This window comes from Ciona intestinalis, chromosome 14, assembly GCF_000224145.3.
Source record: "Ciona intestinalis chromosome 14, KH, whole genome shotgun sequence".
NCBI lineage: Eukaryota > Metazoa > Chordata > Ascidiacea > Phlebobranchia > Cionidae > Ciona > Ciona intestinalis.
Window position 1 is genome coordinate 3,553,144 of NC_020179.2, and position 21,724 is coordinate 3,574,867.

General features: G+C 40.9%; 1 protein-coding gene across 2 annotated transcripts; it reads right to left on the bottom strand.

The window, feature by feature from the left end:
• Positions 1–232: 232 nt before the first annotated feature.
• Positions 233–21,037, bottom strand: LOC101243360 (dachshund homolog 1). 2 transcript variants are annotated; one of them, XM_004226834.3, is made up of 18 exons: positions 20,892–21,037; positions 17,612–17,749; positions 17,004–17,105; positions 16,776–16,882; positions 11,873–11,972; positions 11,512–11,596; positions 9,173–9,276; positions 8,404–8,571; positions 7,882–8,001; positions 7,718–7,776; positions 7,516–7,667; positions 5,299–5,502; positions 4,831–4,914; positions 3,041–3,145; positions 2,469–2,645; positions 2,133–2,252; positions 1,470–1,547; positions 233–920 (listed from the first exon to the last, which is right to left on the bottom strand). In XM_004226834.3, exons 1-18 carry the CDS (start codon positions 20,973–20,975, stop codon positions 862–864), a joined length of 2,046 nt encoding a protein of 681 aa, XP_004226882.1. In that variant the 5' UTR covers positions 20,976–21,037; the 3' UTR covers positions 233–861. The 2 variants fall into 2 exon arrangements, with proteins under 2 accessions (XP_004226882.1, XP_026693346.1); XM_026837545.1 differs by lacking the exon at positions 20,892–21,037 and adding an exon at positions 20,376–20,748.
• Positions 21,038–21,724: the final 687 nt, after the last annotated feature.

Genomic DNA, 21,724 nt, shown 5'->3' on the forward strand with positions numbered 1-21,724 from the left:
ACATACGCACAGAATGATAGCTCTACCAAGCTTCGAATCCGGTACCCCTTGATCACGAACAGAAGCGCTAACCACTTTACCACTAACTACATATTCGTTCGCCGCACAGTTTGTTAACTGTATCGCTAACGAGCTGCGTAACGAAGATTATTTGACAATATATAAGGATTTCATCCTTTAGTCCACTAAAGGAATCTCGGGACTAAATTCTGTTACTGATTTAAAAAGAAACCTTTGTAACTGGGTTGTTTATTCAGTAAGAACAGCCTTCGCTCACAAATGACACAACATTATGACGGACAATATACAAGCAATTATATTAACGCTGAGCTATGTACAAGTCATCCTAGGTATTGAATTAATGCAAAAGAGAACACAACGTAACCCACAGGGCACGCTTAACGAATTCGGAATTCGAGTATAAAATATAGCAGCTTTACAATTTAGCAGGCTTGCCCTTTGTGATATGGCAGTGCAAAGCCGAGTTTTGGAAAGGATTTTTGGCAGTAACTTATCCGAATAATCTTTGGTATATAGCCTGAGAGAGACATGAGGTATAAAGACATTGAAACGCTATGATCAAAATTATGTTGCGATTTCCCAATTCCGTGTTTCAAACTATAAGCGAAACTTCCAAAAACGAATGAATTTTAAGGGAATGTTCACTTTGTATAACAGTACGGTTTGATTCTTTCACTCTTTTTGGGCAGGGATACCAAGTATGTATCGTACAATGGAAAGGACAGAAAACTAAGTCACAAAAAAACGAAGTTCCATTTCAACAGCAACAATTTCATGACATCTTATAACCAGCTTGACTTGTTTGATACACCGTCACGTTGTAAAGAGATCCCATGGCTTTCATTGAGAAGCGGCAGGTTGGAAAATCATACCAGCGTTTTTAAAATACATTCTAGCATCTGTAGAAAAAAAACAGATTTAGCTACTGTATTTTAAACAGTAAAAACCCTATATGCTGCAGTGAATATATGGTTTTAATTCTGTCCGTGTGATTTTCTGTCTTCGCGTGGCAGGGCAACGGTATTTGTTATAATACAGGTGGTGTTCAATTTTACACAGCACCTCATGCCCGTTTACGAGCTCTAAAACAAATGCTGTTTTTATCCTACGTGTAAGACTGATAATTTGGACAACCTATTAGTGATCACTGGGTTGAAGCAAATTGCTGCTTGTAGCCTAAATGTCTCGATAAAGGATATACATGCTCTCAATGACATGTTTAATGAGTTCTATTATATTACTGTGCTATACCTCGTTGGATATAAACATTAAAGATCATAATAGCAAAAGATAGGTGTATAAAATGATACCGTCGTGTAAAGATAAATTATTGTCCTTTACTCAACAGGAAATACGTACATAAGCAGTGTAGCTTAAGTTATACAAACTAACTCCATTAGTATATATTTAAAAATTAGAACAAAAAAGTAACGAAGCTTCAAGTTTACCATGCAGTGCTGCGTGGTCTGAATGCTCCTGTCTACCAGGGACTCCAAGTTCTATAGAAAGATCGGCAGCTCTATGCTCTGAAAACGAAGAATGTATTTTTTAGAACTTTTGTTTGTATATATATATATATATATATATATATATATATATATATATATAGGCTTGTGGGGAACGAGATTTTGTGAAGGTATATGGTTGCAATAGGCCTACTTTATAAATACGCTTGATCTAATTCTGGTTGGTAAGATGGCTACCATTAGCACGTAAATTTCCGGGTCGTGGTTTTAACAATCAGTGAAAATATTCTATGTGTATCTCCAAGTGGGGGAATAAAAGAGAAGGAATACATAGACTATCTTTCTCAAACCTATTTTATTTATGGGGTACATTGGACTGCTACGTATGGAGTTTACAAGACATGGGCGTTACTTAGGCGTTTCAATTTATATGTAATCTGTGTCAGGTAAACAGCCGCCCTGCCCTAAGGCTAATATTCGGCATTCCACAAATTAAAGCTGATATAGGCATATCCAACTAAGGGTAACCATATATGCGGTTGTATATATGGCTTAGTGGCTTTAAAACCTTTGTTTGGTTTACAGTTTCCAGCAATACTAACAATCTATGATCGTAAAGTGGAAAGATAGGAATGTTTATGTTACCTGGTACGAGCCCACGATGGGAAAAATCGGGACTGCTCGCCGTTTCACTGCTGTTGTTGTTGTTCACGTTTGTAGTGACGACGCTAGTTGGCGATAGAGAGGGGGAGCGCTGGTGGTTGCCTATAGAACGGACAAAATAAGTAAAGATGATGTTTTTATTGAGACCATAAGTCATGGTAGAGAAAACTGTAATTAAAATATTTAAACAATGATATTAATTTTATAAATTAAAATAAAAGTATTTAATTTTTGACAAAAAAAAACGGTTGGTAAAGTTGAATTTATTTTGTGACTAAACCAAACGTTAAAAATGCGGAGCAAAATTAAACAACTTGCCTGTTGCTTGTTGCACTGCTGCGGCAATCCTTGCTGAAAATACAGCTTCAAATGTTGTTGGGGTGGGGTAAGATGGGGTACTTCCCCCCGAAGCTGGTGGGGGGCTGTCGGCTGGGAGTTCCCCCCCACTATTTGGGGGTGACGCGGCTTGGGGTGACGAAATAGAAAGATCATTTTCTGGAGAAAAAAAATTGGTTAAAAATAATAAATATTGCATAAGATATGGTTTCTGCTTAAAAAACTTTCAGTTGTAATCAATACGCGCCATAAAGTTACCACTATCGAGCAACTATATACAACACCTTGCGACACTTGGTTAGAATAAAGAAGTGACTTAATGCACGCTTGGTTATTGTGCTTTGCGACGCCTTCCTGTTATTCTCTTGCAAATTGAATAACTGATAATCAAAGGAGAGATGACAAATAACTTTTTCAAACTTATAAACTGTCCTGAATTTACAATGGATAAAACTTGCATTTTCAATGGGGAACTATATGAATACAATGTATCAATTGTATGTATACAATACTTAAGGTACAGTTTATACAACAATGAGAAACAAATGGCATACCGTTGTTGTTGACGTCATTTCCGTAAGTTTGCTGCATCGAAAGAAGTTTAGATTGAAGAACTTTGTTCATTTTCTTCTCATTGTTTAACCGTCGCAGGGCGTCGGCTGTAAAAAACAAAATGACAATCTGAAGTGTCGGCGAGGCATTTCTAAGAAAGTCTGACAATTAATCAAACGAAAAGAGAAATTTACAGAGATTTAACTTAAAGCATTAGGAACAAATCCAGTTACACCATTTATGAATCTTGCACAAAAGACTATTGTGAAATTGGTAAGATCAACTGACCAATTATAATAAAAAAAGTTGGTTGTGTAAAATAAACAGTTTTTCATTTATCGGAAATTTCGTAACCAAGGACGAAAGTAAAAAAAGTGGTAACCCTCTTTTTGAAGTTCGTCATAGATGGTAGGTATATGTGTTAAATATTGTTTCACTGTTCAAAACGGCGTAATGCTATGGTAAACGGGCCACTATCAGTTACCGACATTATTTTGTGGCAAAAACAAGTGGCTGGTCTTCCACGAATCGGCGCGGCGACTTTCTCCGGCGAGATTATACGAATGACAAGGAGTTTAGCGGCGCTGAAGATGGCTCGCGGGGAAATGCGACGCGTATATTTGCACACAAACAAAACTTGGGGGAATTGTGCATTTGAATAGCTTTAAGCTGGACAACAATCTTGTGCTGTGTTATTTTGGAAATCTCTAGTCACGTTTGGTAATTTGTTACCCGATGTGGTCACTGGTGGCGAATAAGTTGCTTTATCGCGCTTAAAGTGCTGAAACCGCGATGCCGGAAAAAATCGCGGGTCAAGAGTTAATCGCGCGGCTCTAGCGATGTCGGTATTATACGTAAACAATGCGGGTCTGTGACGTTACGATCGGTTAACGTTTCCGCGTGGCCTAAACAAGTCAGATCGCTCGAAGGTAAAATATTTTCATTTCGAAATCTCGACGACAAAGATACTTGCGACTTAACATCACGTCATGGTGCCCATTATGACAGAGCTGGGCGCCGAATGCAACGTGATGCAATGCGCGTGTATAAGTCAACACCCTTATCCGTCTAGAGCATTTGTTTGGGCAACAAAGCTAAGATAAATATGACAAGTAAGGACGACGTCAGAGCGCGAAATGCGGAAACTAATTAATTCCGCCACTGGTTTGGAGAAATTGTTTGATTTCAATCTCTGCCAATGCGATTTTCGAACAAATTCCTAAAACTTGATCAAAACACCGAGCTATGCTAATCCGATTTCCCCGGAATTGGTACGCAGTTGAATATATAAGATGTGTGCGCCCAGCATGGCATAATATTTACAATAGCTTGTATTTTTGGATTGCGGTTGTTTAGATAAGGAAGCGAAACGATGTTTTCGCTATGGCTCACATCAGAACGATGGATTTCGGGCCAATTTCACCGCAAAAGCTCGCATTATGACGTCTACGCGTTTGAATTATGAGGTGACAAATACTATTGGTTTTGGGCGTGCCTGAAGATTGGGAGTCAAAGGAAAAACGGATAGGTCGTTCGCATTCATTTTACGAAATCTCAACAAAACGACGTTGACGAATTAGTCACAGTCATTCGATTTTCGGCTGAAACTGCAGAACTCTAAGCAGTTTGGGTCAAAAAATACCCCAAATGCGGTCGAGCGAAAAGCAAATATTTACTGCTTTACACTCAAGACAGATGAAAGCATTATTTGTGTTGTCTTATTTCTGTGGCGACACACTGCAAGGGCTTTGTTCGCTAACAAGATCATTCTATTAGGTAATAATCTCCATACCTTTCAATCTCTCCGATTCGTCTAACTTTTTCTCCGCGTCTTCCCTAGAATCCCTCTCACGATTCAATTTCATATTCAGTTCGGCTAAAAACGAAAAATAAATAAAAAAACTTTAAAAAAAAGTTTTAAAAAATAGCTGTTAAAAATAGTTACTAATTTTTCTGGGAATTTTTATTGATTGGTCAAAACCGATAAACAATTAATGTTTTTCTGGACATTATTTAAATGCTTGGGTTCAGTTTTATGTTGGGTTATTTCCAATAATTATAAAAGGTAATATAACCCGGAAATTTATGACCTGTAAGATTATGTTTGCATGCATTTAGACATTAGGAACCGTTTATGTCATTTGTTTTGTAACATGGCGAATATTTGAAACCGATTTATGAGTACTTGTGCCAGTTTTTATATGTGTAACTAGTCCACTTTGAAAAGTTTAGTCTTTGTTTATTTTGCCCAAGTACTCACCTATCTCTATTGATGAATGTTTTTCTTGTAAGCTTGCATTATCTGCCGCTACTTTGAGGAGACCTTGGATGTTGCGGAGCAAGTTCTGCATGGAAGAGATCTTCCCTCCCTCGTGGGAAGCATCCGAGGAGAAAGGAGCATCTGATCTTTTCCCAGATTCTCGGAAGACTTCGTTGAACGGATGCTTTAAATCCGACTTGTCATCTGAGAATAATTACGCCGATAAAATCTTGTAGTTTACATTTTCGAATCTAATTGATTTTTTAAGTATGTTTGTATATTTTATAGAAACCCTTAGTTTAGGTTTTAATATTTGTGTAAACAATTACAGTGCATTCTCTCAGGTTGATTCTGAATGTGCTGTGGCTTATCGTGGGCTAATTCTGGCCTAAACGTTCGAGTAAACAAAATGACCGATTCAGGAATGTTTATGGTCTCGCTTGACGTATCCCATAATTGTAGAATCGCATCAGTAAAAGTAATGGCATATTTGCTGACCCGGGCGATATTTGATGCCGTAATAAGGCTAAACATTCAAAGTATTTAAAACAAATTGGGGCTTTGATCTTGAGTTCCGCAAATCTACCGCAAGATGTTTGCATTGCTCGCTTGTTGTTTAAAACAAAAGTTACGAGCTATGGGTGAGAAAAAACAACTCCGAAACCCGATCGTTTTGAAGGTCTCTCGTAATCGAAAAAGTAAACAATCGCTACCTGTGACGTCACAAGCGTTTGCGGTCGCGCGTGCACTCGCGCGTGAACCGACACGTGACACAATTATTTACGCCACGTGATTAGCGCGAGGCAGTAACCTTACGTCATGGTAATTGGGCGGCAGTGAAGACCTGGGACGGGGCCTAAGTAATCCGTGTTGTTCAGGGTTTGAGCTTCAAAGCACCTTTTACTGCAAGTAATCCGGCGCGGAATGAAGATTGAAGCGAAATTCATTTCAAACAAAAATCCCTTCAATTGATTTGCCCTTTGAGGTTGCACGGATGCGTTTCTTATCGTTCAAGGGAGTCGAAAAATTTTCAGGAGCGTTTTGTTGTTGGACATGTATGTTATTGTACCATAATACTGAATCGGCTTTTCACTGGTCGTGACTCGTTAAAGACAATTGAAGTAGCGGAATCACGTGGGAGGCGACTTCCGTAGCGACAATGGCGATGCTAATCACCAAAAAAACTTAATATCACATGAAAAACTGATCATCTAAAAACAATATATGAAAATATATCTATCGTAAGAAAAAAATACGGAAAAACAAAACTCGTATGGAAAATATGACCATCCGAGTAGGTGACGAAATACGCGACAACAAAGTACCTTCATGCAACCGAACGTGAGGTGAGTGCGATTGAAAATCGACGACGTGTGATCAATTGTAGCGCGAGAAACAATCAAACAAGCAGGGGAACTTTAAGCTGCGATGACGAGTAATTGTTGCATGAGTCGTTCTTAATGAATAACTATAGCAAGACAAATGGTTTGAGTTTCGTATGGACTAAGAAGGAAGGAAACTGCGAATGGGAAATTCCGTTCACGTTTTAAATGCATTGTTTTGGTTTTCGGTGTGGCTCTATATGTGCGCATATGTTTGTATGGGGAAAGATGAGATCAGATAAATTGAGAGTGAGCGTTTTCCCGGTGTGAAACAAAAGCTGGATAATAAAAGAGCTGCAGCTATGACTCCGTTCCCGGAAATTGAAGAAAATATAAAACAAAACGTTTAAAACCTCTTCTATATACGTCCTCATATGACATATACTCAGCGCTACTTTATGCTGACATAAGGATTATGTAGGACGTGCATTGCCTATTATAGATGCTGCTATGTTCGTTGGTTAAGAGGCGGTAAGCGAAGACAGAGACGGTTTAATTAAATACCCCGCAATCAAAAACACACTGTTCCAACTCCCAGTAAAACCACTCTGAGATAAAACACTGGATCGTCACTCGTCGGGCGCATTCCGGGAATTCATACCATTGTTACGTCATAAACAGATAAAAATTCAAAGGCAGGCCCGGAGTTAATAATGAAAATCGCTTAGTGCCGTCATCGGCTAGTGCAGTACCCTATATATAACGTGCTTTATACTCCTGCCCAACAGGGCGGGTTCCAGGGTTTTAACACTGCACAGGCGCCCATTAAAACTCTCTCGGCAGCTGCTGATTTTACGGCCAATCTTGCCCGCTGACGAAATCGTAACAGACATACCATGAGAATCTTTCTGTGAGTCGCGGTTGTCGAAAGATCCACAATTCCCACTGTTGTCTCCGATCTGTGTCTCATGGACCGAACCAACGCTGCTGGATGGGGAAGTACGACCATCGCTACCAATGCCATTGCTGACTGCATTCTGGTAGCTCCTAAAGAAGTATTGTTAGATAGGAAAACTACGACCAAGCATCTTATCTACCTTGGTGTGTGCATTTCCTCGTCAGAATCTTTTTCGTGTTGCATTCCTTGAGAGTTCGCCTGTGTTATACAGTAATGTGACTTTTATATTGTGAAAATTCTTGTTTGTAATGTTTACTTTACAAAATATCGTCGGCTTTATAATAAAGTGAGTCCAATACATACCCTGCTCCCGGATTGGGCAAGGTTTGAGTGTAAAGCGCTCCCTCCAGCGGCGATTTGTGCAGCAGCTGCTGCAGCGGCGGCAGATGACATCGCACCTCCTGCTGCATGTGACTGTGCGAGCTGTAAATTAAAATAAAGTTACTTTAACTCACATAATGGGGTGGAGAAAGATGGGACACTTTTAGCACATAACATCTAAATATCCTGAACGTGTTTTAAACAATTAACAACGGTCTATGGGAATCGTACAGTTTTTTAATTTCTTGAGTGGTTCTTCTTTACTACCAAATGGGACGAGTGATTATACTAAAAAGGTGTCCCACCTTCCCCCACCCTATACTATATTGTACTATGGGTTAAGATGTGATACTGTTAACACTTAAACAATTAACAACGCTTTTAGAATCGTGGCTATACGGTTATATATTTCTGTAAATATTCTTTATTTACTACAGAATAGGACGAGAAAAGAGGATAAAAACATGTCCCACCTTACTCTTACTTAGTATTCACATTCCATACCTGATTTATATGATTGAGCATTGCCATTGACGTGGGGGGAATTCCCGACGAAAACAAAGACGGGTGTGACATCATAATAAAGGGGGCGAGTGCTGGGTTTATCTGCTGATGTTCTAAACCATTGTGGAGTCCGGATGCAGCAGCCTGCTGGTACTGGTGGCGTATTGCCTGGCAAAGAAACAAAACTGATGAAAATGTATACGGTGTATATGTGTAATCATGTGCATGTATAGTGGAGTGGGGGGAGATGGGACACCTTTAGCTTGTAATATCCAATTTCCTGATCATTTTTTAAACAATTGAGTCGTGAGTATACGGTGTTATAATTCTTTGAATGTTCTTTGTTTACTACCAAATTGAAAGATAAAATAGAATGGAAAAGTGTCCTATCTTCCCCACCCTACCATATATGTAGTAGAGTGCTGGGGCAGAATGGAAACTGTTAGCATATTATATGCTGTATTGGATAATCGTGTAATAATCTTTGTTTATTTCTTAACGGGATAATAAAAGAGAAAAAATACCATTTTGCAACGACGATTTTATAAGCTTTCTTTGCATTTCTTGTACTGCAATGCAACATTACTTATATACATAATACATATATGCATGGAGAGCGAGGGGTTATAGACTCGAATACAGGTGAAAGGGGAAATGATTTATGTATTAGGTTGACTGATATGAGAACATTCTTGGGCCTGAGTTCAAGCTAGATTCGGTTCGGTTTTGTTTCGAAAGCACTAATCCCTTAATGCCGTAAGCCTTTTACCTGTAGATAGGCGAGGTTCGCTGTCGGGTTGTGCAAGTCTGACGTCATTGGATTGTTTACGCTTGAGTGATCTTTGTCGTCATCTTTGCCAGGGCTGCCGCTCGCTAAAAAAAGTGAAAAAGGGAAGCTATATTTAGAATTCGAGTTGCCTATTCATTATGTCCCTTTGAAATTGAAAATATCTCTGATTGCGAACGTGCCGAGCTTTTTGAGCCAGATGAGGCGGAAATGAATAAACTCTTTGCTGAGCTACGCTTCGTTGCGTGTGAACGCGAAGCGTAGATGTATGAATAAACATTAAATAAACGTCATTTCGATTGAAATCTCCCGTAAAAGTTAAACTTGCCCGGCGCGCAGTGCGGGGTGTTTTGAATTGGTGTTCGCCAAGTCAAAACATAATAAACCGTATATTCGTATTATTTCGAATAGTTTTAAGCACGAAACAGGTGGCCGTGTTTTAATAAAGCCACGCGACGAATGTAACAATGGTTTATTGTGACGTCGGTGCACAATTTTGTTTAGGATTATGACGTAATCCTTGGGCGATTTAGAAAAGTTTGGAGAGCATTATTCGATGGTTTAATGCAAAGTACTCTTGTCCTAATCGGTTATCCGGGCAGTTGGTTAAGTCAAAAATTGCCATTCTCAAAGAGATTGTATTTTTAACTCTACCGCCGACCAAAAAGTCCGTTTTAGCGTAATTATAACCACCAGAGTTCAATTTTGCTTCTAACATCACTCGAGATTTTTTTAGATTTTAAACGAAAAATGGTTGAATAAAAATCTTATCTTATGTATGGATGGACATTTCGTATTAAAACTTGTTCGCCTTTACAAAAATGGAGATTGCGGGTCGTTGAGATTTCTACGAAAATATCGGGAGCGTCCTGGCCGCGTTCTTTCGGGAAATCGTAATTAAATCGTTTTCCAAGCACGATTAAATTAAACTAGCGATCGAATCAAGACAATACTTATCGTGGTAAGTCATTGTTTCGAGTCGGTGGGGTCACTACGGTCCGCGAGCGGTTGTGACCTCACTATGCGCTCTGTCGGATCACAAACAAAAGCAAGCTTGATGCATTACTTTAGTTCGGCTGGGACCGCACATTCTCTAGTTGAGTTACCATCCAGAAAATCGAAATTTAATGCAACCGCTGAACAATGCGACAACGGTACGTGCAAATGCGGTTCGCGGTAAAAAACGCAGTCGGTTCCCGCGTTGGAAACAAACCGAAGCCGTTACCGATGTAACGCGTCGTCTATCACATAGTTGCACAGTAATGGATTAGCGGCAATAAGGAAACGGGCCGGTGAACGACTATTTGCCGACACCGTTTATCATTTTCTACTCGCAAATAAGTTTACCGGGAGAAAATTTATCGTTGAACAAATAACGCAGCTGAATTAACGGCGCACCGTTAGAGTGGGAAACCTATCTTGCGGCTTAGATGCAGTTTGATACAATGTTATCGATCTTTCTACATATTTACCCAACCACTTTAAGATGATAAAAACTACGCCCGCGGATTGGTCGCGAAAACTCGTCACACGGTAAGTACAGATTGTTACCCTCATCTGTGACGTCATAAGTTGGATTATACTCAAAATCAGACGTAAAAAACTGAAAAGGTTTTGTTAAAAAACGAATATGTTTTTACATTAAAAAGTTCTGAGAATCGAGTTGTGACTACTGTTTATTGAAAGTATATGTCCACCATTTTGGCCAACTTTCGTGGAAGAATTCGTACCCACAAACGATAGAATATAATATACCGAAAACTCGTGTTGTATATTAGGATTTTATAACATTTTTATATTTCCAATTGAAGTTCCTAAAAATTTCAGAAAACCAATGCAGATTCGTAACTCCAAAAGTGCCGTATGTCCCGGTATCGGCTTACGAGGTCTAGCTGTTATTTCTGATTCAGATGGCGAAAACTGACTCGTAAACATTTAATATTCGTTCGCTTTAGTTCCGCTCGAATCGCCCGCGATTATTAGACAATAAAACCTGAAAGAAACGCAACGGGGCCTTGAATCAATCACTGACGATCAAACAAGTCGTAAAAACATGGCGAACACCAGATGTACATGCTCACCACTATATACGTGACTCACTAAAAACTGTAAGATCTTTTACGATTATGGCGCAAATTTCAGACCAGTTGGAACAGGCGAATATTTTGCCAACATATAAGTTAATACTTATTTCTACACGGGTAAGGCTCTGTAGCGTGATATGCAATAAGACCTGAGAATTAGGCTAGAGTTGGTGTATATTACTCCTTTTAGGTTAGTTACAATGGCCTTAAACAATTGGTATATGTTGTTACACTTACTTCTTCGTTCGTGAGGTTGATCAAGACCGTGGTCAAGCCTCATACGTTTATGAAGCATCGATATATCGCCCTGGTTCATCAGTGACTGCAAAATAAGTATTATGACGTCACTGTAGATTGTAACGCAGCGTGAAATGTATATAGTAGGTTGGGGTAAGATGGTTCATGGTTTATTTTCTCCTATTGTCCCATTTGGTGGTACACAAAAAAAATTTAAATAATTATACAACCGTTAACTTACGACTCTAAAAGATAGTTGTTAATTGTTAAAACACGATCAGGAAATATGGGATATTATGTGCTTACGATGTCCAAACTTACACAACAGTACAATATATATAGAATGACTAAAAGTGCTTACGTTTGCAACTGCGGTATTCACTCGCATGTTCGCGTGGTGAGACATAAGATCTGTGGTCGGTGGGAGCATGGGGTAGCGCTTTGGGGGACGCCCCGGGCGGCTGCGAAAATAAAATCCGATTATTATTCTGCCATGCTTCGCAGTCGGGTGATTTTTTGAAAATGTCCGATTTTGCGCTTGAACGCAGAAGGCGCTAATGCATTCGGGGTTGAGGCGTGCGCAGATGTTGTTGGGAAAGTACAAAGCGCTCATTTGCTGCTGAAATCGATGATTACAAGTTGGCGAGTCGCTCGCCCCTGGAAATCCATACATTTCCAAGTTGAAGAATCACAATGGCAGCCGTGATGTCATAATGTACATTGATGATGACACTTTCCCCTGTGGGGAGCGCACACTTGGCAGGCGTCACGTGACGTTTCCGCATGACTGGTCGAGCAGGTTCACCCCCCAAGGGAGCCGAAGTGTCAGCTTTTGAAAATCGCGCCCCGTGTTCTCGGGCGCTGGCGTTGTGACGTCACAATGACAGCGATCCGGCTAAATTAAATTATATTCCGCATACAGCGCGAAATGTTAGGGGCCGGTTAATAATTAATGTGAGCATCGGTTCGTTGTTTATCTTCGCATATACAAAGTGAAGCTACTACACTGATCGCTTGTTCTTGTCCGTCAGTCGTGTTACCAGCTTCGTGGCTCGTGACGTAGCGTACCGTCCCTTAACTGGTATTGACAACTCTACACCGGCGTCGGGTATAGAACGGCAGCGGGGTATCATGTGATCTCCACAGAAATCACATCTGTGACGTCACAATTCGTTGAAATCGGAATCTGAATGATTTATAGTTTCCGTGTTTGTGGTGTCAATAGTCGTCGGCAAAAAACAGATGGCGAAAACGTGTGAAAATAAGCGACGGCAATCGAAGTTATTTGTTTTAAATCTGAGCGGGTAGCGGCGCTGGACGGGCGAATTACTATGCGACAGCGTAATTTATTTTACAATTTCCCAAATATTAAACCGCCGTTGGTACCGCATTAAAAATTCATGCTAATTTATAAGCTGGGTCTGGATTAGTGTGAGCGATATTAGGGCAGGCATTTAAAGGGATCACAGCTCCTGCATTTAGCGGCATCAACGAATGCGCGTCATTTGTCATTTTGCGGATTTTCCAGGAGCCGCGTCATAGGTGTCTAGAATTGATTGCTTCGAGTAACATAAGCGGTGCGCATCCTGAAGTGGGGATACTCTCAAATAATGCCGTATTGTGACGTCACAAGACCACGTGCACAGGATCGCAGGCTTCCTTGATTGTCTCCTCATACGTCACACGCGGTGACAAACGAACGGAATAGGAATTGGTTTCTTTACCAATTAGAACCCGATCTGTGTCTCCTATGTCGCGGAAATGCGCATTTTAATCAAGTTTTCATCCTCGTGAAATGATAGGCTGACTGTGGCCACGTGGTACCGACCGAAGCCGGGGCGAAGGGTTTTCACGTGATCGTACCCTGTTGAGGGACCGTCGTGTACTGAAGCGGAGTGTAGCCGCGACATGCATGTGCACTTAGCTCTAGGAGAGGAATCACATTAATTAGGCACCGGGTAATCGCAGCGACCGCTGGATGTTCTTCTTCTCTCTATCATTTGAATATGACGAACGACAGGGCAGACGTATTCGAGCCTCGCCTAATCTAATAAGCAATTCCGATCCGGCGTAGTTTTAAATTGAATTCTGCTGTTTCGAAGCCGATCCGGCAGCTCGCCTTCGCTGGGTATTAATTTAAAAGTTGGCCAAACCGAGTGAAACTGAAATGGTTTCAAAAATAGCTCGCGCCGTGCGAAAATCTGTGCCGAAGCACTCGGCGTAAGGTTCTTCGCGGTCGGATTATTTGAGACGCGCCGGAAAACGCCAATTTCCACTGACGAGGAACAATAGCCTGTCAATCATTTCGTCACAATACACCTTGTTGTGGAATAAGGGTAAAGCGAAATTGATTGGCAGGGAACCGGACGCTTTTTCGTAAAACGCTAGCCCGGACGAAAACTTGAAAAAAAAGCTGTGAAGCATTCTTTCGCGTAATTAGTTCCAACTACAAATCCAGACGTAACCAAGTGTAAAATATAGCCCCGACTGCGGCCGTGAAGTTACTAATAACTATACTTGCTCAGCGACGTTACTAAGCCAGAATTAGCCAGGCTAAAAAGCGCTGCGCAAGCCTTTTTATCGAATTCTGAACCTGGCTGGAATTTTGAAGAGATTTGGATGTTTTTTTAAAGCCGTGTAACTTGTTTCTCTTTCTCTGCGCGCACGAACGGGTGTCTGCGGAGCGCTGTCAACGAAACCTAGCTTGTAACGAAATTAAACGAACCGACCGCGCATTGGAACGCGTGAGATTTTTACAGGTACAGCGTGCGCTTTTAGGGTCCAAGAAAAGACTGTGGCATTAGCAACATCGGTTTACAAGCAGTATAAGCTTGGCTTCTACATGCACAAGCGTAGACTAATCGCGCCTTCCGCAACCACGGCTCGCATTTCATTGATTGTTGCCCAACAATAGATGCTTGTGACACAATAAAGTAAAAGTGAGACGAACAATGAACCGGAAATTGGTTTCAGCATCTGGTGTTGCAGGCTGGGTTGGCTGTGCATGCTCACGTGATCAAAAGCACAGTCAGAAGGCGTCGGGATGGGTTATTGTGACGTCACTGACGAAAATTGTGACTTGGGAGAAAAATACGCTATAATCCAGAGAATCTAGCGGGCCGCAAATATGTTTATTACTTTGCAAAGGCCAAGATAACGAAATGATCACCCCCCAGCTGTAGGATCGGCACGTAATTGCAAAAGCTATTACGACGAATATATTTCAGACACGCATCGGGCCATTATGCGCAATAACGTTGCGGCCGAAGCGAAATAAACAATGCAATTTCCTATTTGCGAATTTAAAGGTAATGAGCTGTCATTACCCCGATCCGAACGATCGAGGCGTTGCAAATTTTATGCGCTGCCATATGAAAAACATTGTAAGTTCAATGGCACGTACATAGGCTTCTGTCATTCATATGAGTGTGTATTGCCAAAACTCCATTTACTGCGTGCAGGAAAACGGTCCTTTTTGCTGTCCAATGTTTACTAATGGCACCAACTCTATAGGGAAACATTACACAACGACAGAAACATAACATCAGGATATTATTACTTCTCAAAAAGTCGTGATCAAGATTAAAGCGCTCGGCTGCCGAAACCGGAACCTGCAGGCGATAATATGTTACAAATAGTCTTCTGTGTGATGTCACATAGCTCTGTCTTAAATTCCGAGTCTGAGGTTTGCTATCTGACATCACAATTCACCTTGTGACCTCACAAACATGCCGTTTCCGATAAAAGATTCATTCAGTTTTCTACGCAAACAGCCAGCACGGATTAAGCCCACTGTAATCGTAAAAACGATTCGCAATGTCTCACGCATTTAGAAAATAAACACAACTCTTCGACGAAGTGTTATGAGAAATGCAGAGAGGGAAACCATACTAATAGAGCATGGAATTTAAATATTGTCTTCGCAAAATCGTAAACAAATTTGGAAATGCGAAGTTTCGACGGTGGTAGTGGATATTATACCGTGAACAATGGCGCATATTTTAAGCCTGCACGACTGTGCTGAAATATGAAAATCAATCGTTATAGGGTAATTTGCACTTTGTGTGGATTGGTATTAGTAATAAAACGACGACTTGACAAAAATTGGCTTGACCTGTCATTTAAATACGACTTAAACTGCGCGTGGTGTGATTGGACGGCTATCAAAAACACGTCTATTACAACTGCTCTGATTGGTCGGTTTAAAAATCTAACTTGCCTGCCCTGGTTGTGACGTCACAGATTATGTCTGTTCGAGGTAGTGACTAAGTTCGCGACACATCGAGTCAGAAAACAACTTTGGCATGAAAATTGTTAAATCGTTATAATTGTTCTGTTGACTCGAATTTAGTTATAACTGTGACATGAGACGATAAAAAATCTACATATGACATCATATACGAAAATGTTTCGCGCATTCCGCCTTTGCTTTTATTCTTGTTGTTTTTCAGCGCGCGCGTGAGTCGACGCATGCGCTCAAAATAAAAAGCTCGCAGTCGAAATGTCAACTGTTCGAGCAGTTATACGTAATTACTGCCGAATGCTTTCAGTTTTGGTAAATGCGTTTTATTTTTGAGCCAAACTAAACAGTGGCTAGATGAAAAATTAACAAGAATTTAATTACGCGGTTTTCGCGTACGTTCGATGGTCAGCGCTGCCAATTATCATGCACTGCGACGTCACAGTGGGCCAAATTTACGCATGAGTGACCGCTCGGGATAAAAGACGCCGTAATCTCATTTGCACAAAAACTTGTTTGTTTCTGGAATTAGAGATAACAGACCTGTTCTGTTACGTCATAATTGCTCTGTTTTAGCTGGAACCGGTTCTTGGCGGATCCCAAACGTCAAGGGTGCCGCTGATTGGCTCGCGGGGTAACGATATGTCATCGTGGCGTAAACATACGCGAGACAAACGCGTGAGGTGCAATTAATTAATTTAGGGTTAAATGATTAAGTCAATTCGTAAAACGCTGCATGAAATATTGATAAGAAGATGTCTCTCGGCTGATAGGCTATCGCGAGAACGAGGGTACTGCATGAACGTTTACAGATAGCTGATTTGCTGCTTATGCTTGACGAGAACTATATACACGTATACAAGAGAACTGGCTGCGATAAATACGATGCCATAAAATTTAATATGGCTGACGTCAGCTCGATGGAACGCTATGAATAAACTCATTTATGTGGTTGTGCTTGTGTTTGGCTAGACACGACTTGCGCCCTATGATTTGAAGAGGTTTACTGTAACATATCACTAACCTTGCAGTAGTGCAGTCCTGGTACAGGATTTCAAAGTCCTTTCGTGTTATAAGCTTACATCTGTTAACACCCGGCTGAATTGCGCCGAGCCCGCGCAGAATTCGGACCTGCAAAATTGGGACATCATATATTAAGTTGACACGAAACAGCAGCCAGTGACGACAGAATATTTCTTGGTCGTTTTTTTGCCGCGAATTAGTGGCAATCTTATCAGCTTAGGGGATTCACCTGTTCAACGTTGCACACGACCGGGGCGATGCTTAATCTTTTCAGTTTGGTGTAGACGGTATGCAGGCCGCCAACAAGATGTTTCAAAAAGAGATCAAACGCCTGTTGGGGGAAAAGCAATCGTGTAGATCTGACCCATGTGTCGCGTGGAAATGATAAATATGTTCGTTTTTAATTAATTCGCTATTAGGAAGCTTCGCTGGGGAGAAGGGCTTATCTTCAGTGCTGTGTTATTTGTACTGATTCGATATTAAGATAACATCATTGAAAAACAGCGATTTTGACGCTTCGTTGCGCCTAAAGTGACGTCATAATCGCTACAGCGACAGGAACAATAGGTATTCGACAGTCGAACAAGCGCATCTTTTTAATTAAGATAGAAAACATTGAGACACGACACACACGGGGAAAATTGCTCAATCGAATCAAGATGCAATTAAGGGACAACAATAGATCCGACCAGTGTCGAATTAAAAACAAAAGGCGTGCATTTTACGCGTGAAAAGTCATGAAGATTTACACTTGTTAAAATTACCCCCAACTCCCCTTGCTAATACTTATCAGAAAACATAAGTGTATATTGAAAATTGATGAGTGAGCCTAAATACCTGGGGGAGGCAGATGTATTCGTCGCAACCTAGAGAAAAACTGGCTACTTTTGAACCTCGGAGTTCGACCATTCTACATTCGTTGTTGGATGGGGTGTTTTCAACTGGCGGAGGGGTGCTGTATGCTGGCCTGTCCATCTGTGAAAACAAACAGTACTAAAAATTAAGTACAAATTAAATTTTATGTAAAAATTCAAGTATAATTCAAATTTTATGCAAAACTACGACGATGTATGGTTTAAAATTGACTAAGGAACCAAATCCAATGGAAAACACGTTTCATTAAGTTTTAATCTGACATATTTACACATTCGACCCACAAAAACTGCAAGCCGGTATGGGTTAGGAAAACTAAATTATAGGTAAACATACGGAATGATTTTATTTAGGGATAAAAATGTTAATTTTCAAGCTTAACCGTTTGGCATTTTCGTATTACTATTTATGTAAAGTGTAAAAAACAATTTCTTCTTATACGTCGCAAAATTGTTTAAGTTATTGGGTCCTAAAATCATGTAAATAATAATAGCGTGGACTCTAACTAATAAAACGACACAAATGTGTAAAAAAATCCAAAATATATTGTTTTAAACGTATCTGGTTAATCTGTATGCTAATAAAACAAATTTACTTTTATATGTATTATTATCAATGGTTCATAGAGGTAACGAATTTTCAGAGAAAGCCTCTCGATGTGTAATTTGATGCTGTTATGAAACACTAAGGCTAAATTGACCAAGTGAGCAGGTCTTATGTAATGCTTGTTTTGCAACAATGCTAAATTGCCCATGTGTGATTAAACGTTTGGTTTGTGTAAATTAATTAATTAGCCCGATTTCCCGTAGCAGAGTTACAATGTTCATGCATCATCGGTGCTGTAAAAGTCGTTTATTTCCTATAAGGTACTTAGAACTACCCGGATTTGGTCCCAGGGCAGGACTGAAACTACAGCTGACTTATGCCCATATTGTATAGATGTGTTTGTCGGTCGATGGGCCGGATTGCACCTAACGAATATGTCGTATTGTGATGAATAGTGAACCGTTTCCCATTATAAGTGCGAACTTTTGTTAATAACTCAGCGCGGCGCAAAGGGAAATGGCAATTATTGTGCGTGGTTGCCGAGACTTTATTTCCTCCTGCAACTGCCTAACTGTCATCAACTATTAAGCAAGGCAATTCTCATTGAAATTCCACAGCAGTGTTACCGGGTACATTTTACGCAGTGTTGCATAGAAAGGTAATTTTTTCGTGCAATCTGCTATCATGAAATTATATATATAGGTATTTATAACCGAACGTGGTGGCATTTATGGGCTACTGGTTTTCTTGGATCGTGCGAAATAGGAGCTGCGGCAGGATAGGCGGTAATGCTTTAATGCAAAGAATTCACCACTGTTGAGTAGGCGATGCATCCGCTGTAGTTCAGAGATCTCGGCGCCTATTTCCTGCCCAGTATTCGTAGCGCCCCGACATCCCACACACAACTGCTATATTATGTTTCCAATCTATCAGGATGCTAGGCGTGACAGCGATTATTGCGAGCAGATCATTTGAGAATGCAACAAAAAAGACGGAAATTGCGGCAAATCCGCGCGGAAATGTCGTTATCAATTCCGTAGATCCCGAAAAGAGGAGATCCCGAAATGTCCATTCACAAAATTCTGCCATCCCGTTTGACCTCGTAGTAGAGTTCGAGTCCGCGCGAAATATATTGTTTATGATGTCATAATGACCGAACAACTTCCTCGTCGAGTTGTGGCGAGATTGGACGCGGCGTGGGAACGAATTTTCAAACCTTTCCTTTAATTATCACATTCGCTAAGCCCAGGAAACGCATATGGAGCGGCTGGTGTTGCAGCAAAGCAGTTAGCCGACAGTTAATTACGTTAGCTTGATACCCCGTACAGCCACGGCAGGTTTACCGAGGAATAAATCTGGGGGGTCATCGAATGGTAGCGCAACTTTGTAGATCATTAACCTATCGGTCGTATTTGCGTAGAAAATCATAAAACTACGACTCATACAAACGAGTGATGGTAATTTATATCATCTTTATGGTCCGCCTATAAATTCTAATATAACATTTACTCGTTTAATTTCCTTCTGGCAAATGTTGTTTGCTGTAAAGCTATTGGGCTCGTAAAACCGAATGCCCACGCGGGTTGTCCAAGCGCTGGTATGTTCACAACGCTTCGTGCAGCGTGGCGGCGAAATTCAAAATGGCGCTCATTGCTTGCTCGCGGCATCGGCTAATCACGAAATTAAGGCGGCGCCATTTTCTATCGATTAATTGCATTACATGGCCGTGATTACTGATTGTGTTGCGTAGTCTACGGCTCGCGGCCCGCCCCTAAAACCTGATGGCATACCAAAACAAGGACTAAACGCCCCAACAAATTGGGTCTAAATAGACCTACCCCAAACACGTGTTTATAGACATCGTGGCCGGAACGGTTAATAATTAATTGGCAAGTAAACAAAGACTAGTAGCGATTATTGTAGCCTAATGTTTCAATTAGAGCGTGCTTCTTTAAGCTATTGTGACGCAACGAAAAGCTTTATCATCACAATTTGCGCACGCTATCATGAGGTATGTGGGTAAGACAAATATGAGTAAGATTACAAAAGAGTCGCTAAACAAATTTTTCAAATGTCTTGACTTTTTATCTAAGAGAGTGCTGTATCCAGTGTAGGTTCGAGCTACTTATTAATTTCTTGCCGTTTCCGCTTTACTGCGACGGAATTAGCAATGTCGTCATACCTTGTTTTTTGAAAGCCTTGTATAGCATTCGGAAAGATTTTGGCGAACGATCTAAAACTAGTCTCGAATTACCGACGGCTTTGTCGGCAAAAACACTTCTGACGCTGCTTACAAATGGAGCTACCTTCGTACAAGAGAACGGTAATTGACGGTGCCACTAATGTGATACTCTTAAGCGGCGCGCGCATTTAAAACTTGCCTGATTACCGAGGTACGAAGTAAGCTTTATTTCATGGCACTCGAATTTTCCGAGGATTACTTTTTAAAAGATAAAAAGGATTCTGCTCCGCGATTGAGAGCGAATAACAATGGGAGAAACGCCCCCTCGAAGTGCTGCCATCATTGCTGCTTAAAATAGCGGAACTAGTCATTTGCACATTTTTGTCATAAGAGGGACCGCAGCTCTTGACATCGAACGACACGAAGCGCTCCCGCGGGAGTTCGGTGATCATCTTCCGGCCAAATAGCTTCGATCTTTCGGGCTCGGAATTATTGGTTAAGCATGCTTAGACTTACCTTGTATGGATGTAGCTGCGGTGCCGCCATCGTAACACTGTCCCATTTCCCATGCATTGTTAAACCGTGTGGCATCATAGGCATTCAATAACAGTTCGTATTCTACCTATATATCAACTGTAAATCTGCACGAAATGAAATTCAAATAATAATCAACCGCAACAAGATCAAACAAAATCGGTCAACCGTTCGAGTTTTGACCGCTCAAGTAATTAGTGCGTTTCGGATTAGACTAAAATTGCTCTAAAATAACTCCGGACACGATTCGGGCGACCGACGTAGCAATAAACTTAGTGACTGTTTTCTTGGTACCTATGGGCTACTAACTTCCTTAGTCGTTGTTCCACGTAGCCAGTCATTCCGCAAATAAAACAGATGCTAATTCCAGGAGGCCGCGTTTGAGCAGGAAGGTAAAAATACTCAGTGAGAGAGATTCTCTCTCGGTCTGTGCTGCGTCTCAACCGATTAAGAAGTTATTGGGCATCCGATTCGAGTCTGTCTGTTGAAAACAGCCTGCCCTCAGCAGCTTAGCACTCTACCCATAGTGGCGTATGGCTTAATCAGTTTCGGCACTTTCAAGGAAATCATCAAAACTTTTGCAAGTCGTCGAATAACTTCCATTTTTTAAGGCACGACTTTAATTCCCCGATGCTGCCTGTGTCGCTATCGAATACGAACGGCTGTTTCCCGTGCGGGGAACGCTTACAACTATCACAAAACAACTGCTAGAAAACTGACTGAACACGCAAAGCAGCACTACAACTTCTAGATTAAGTTTATGCAAATCGCGCAGTTCTAGCCGTTGTCTTTCTCTCCGTTTTGTAACGTCACAG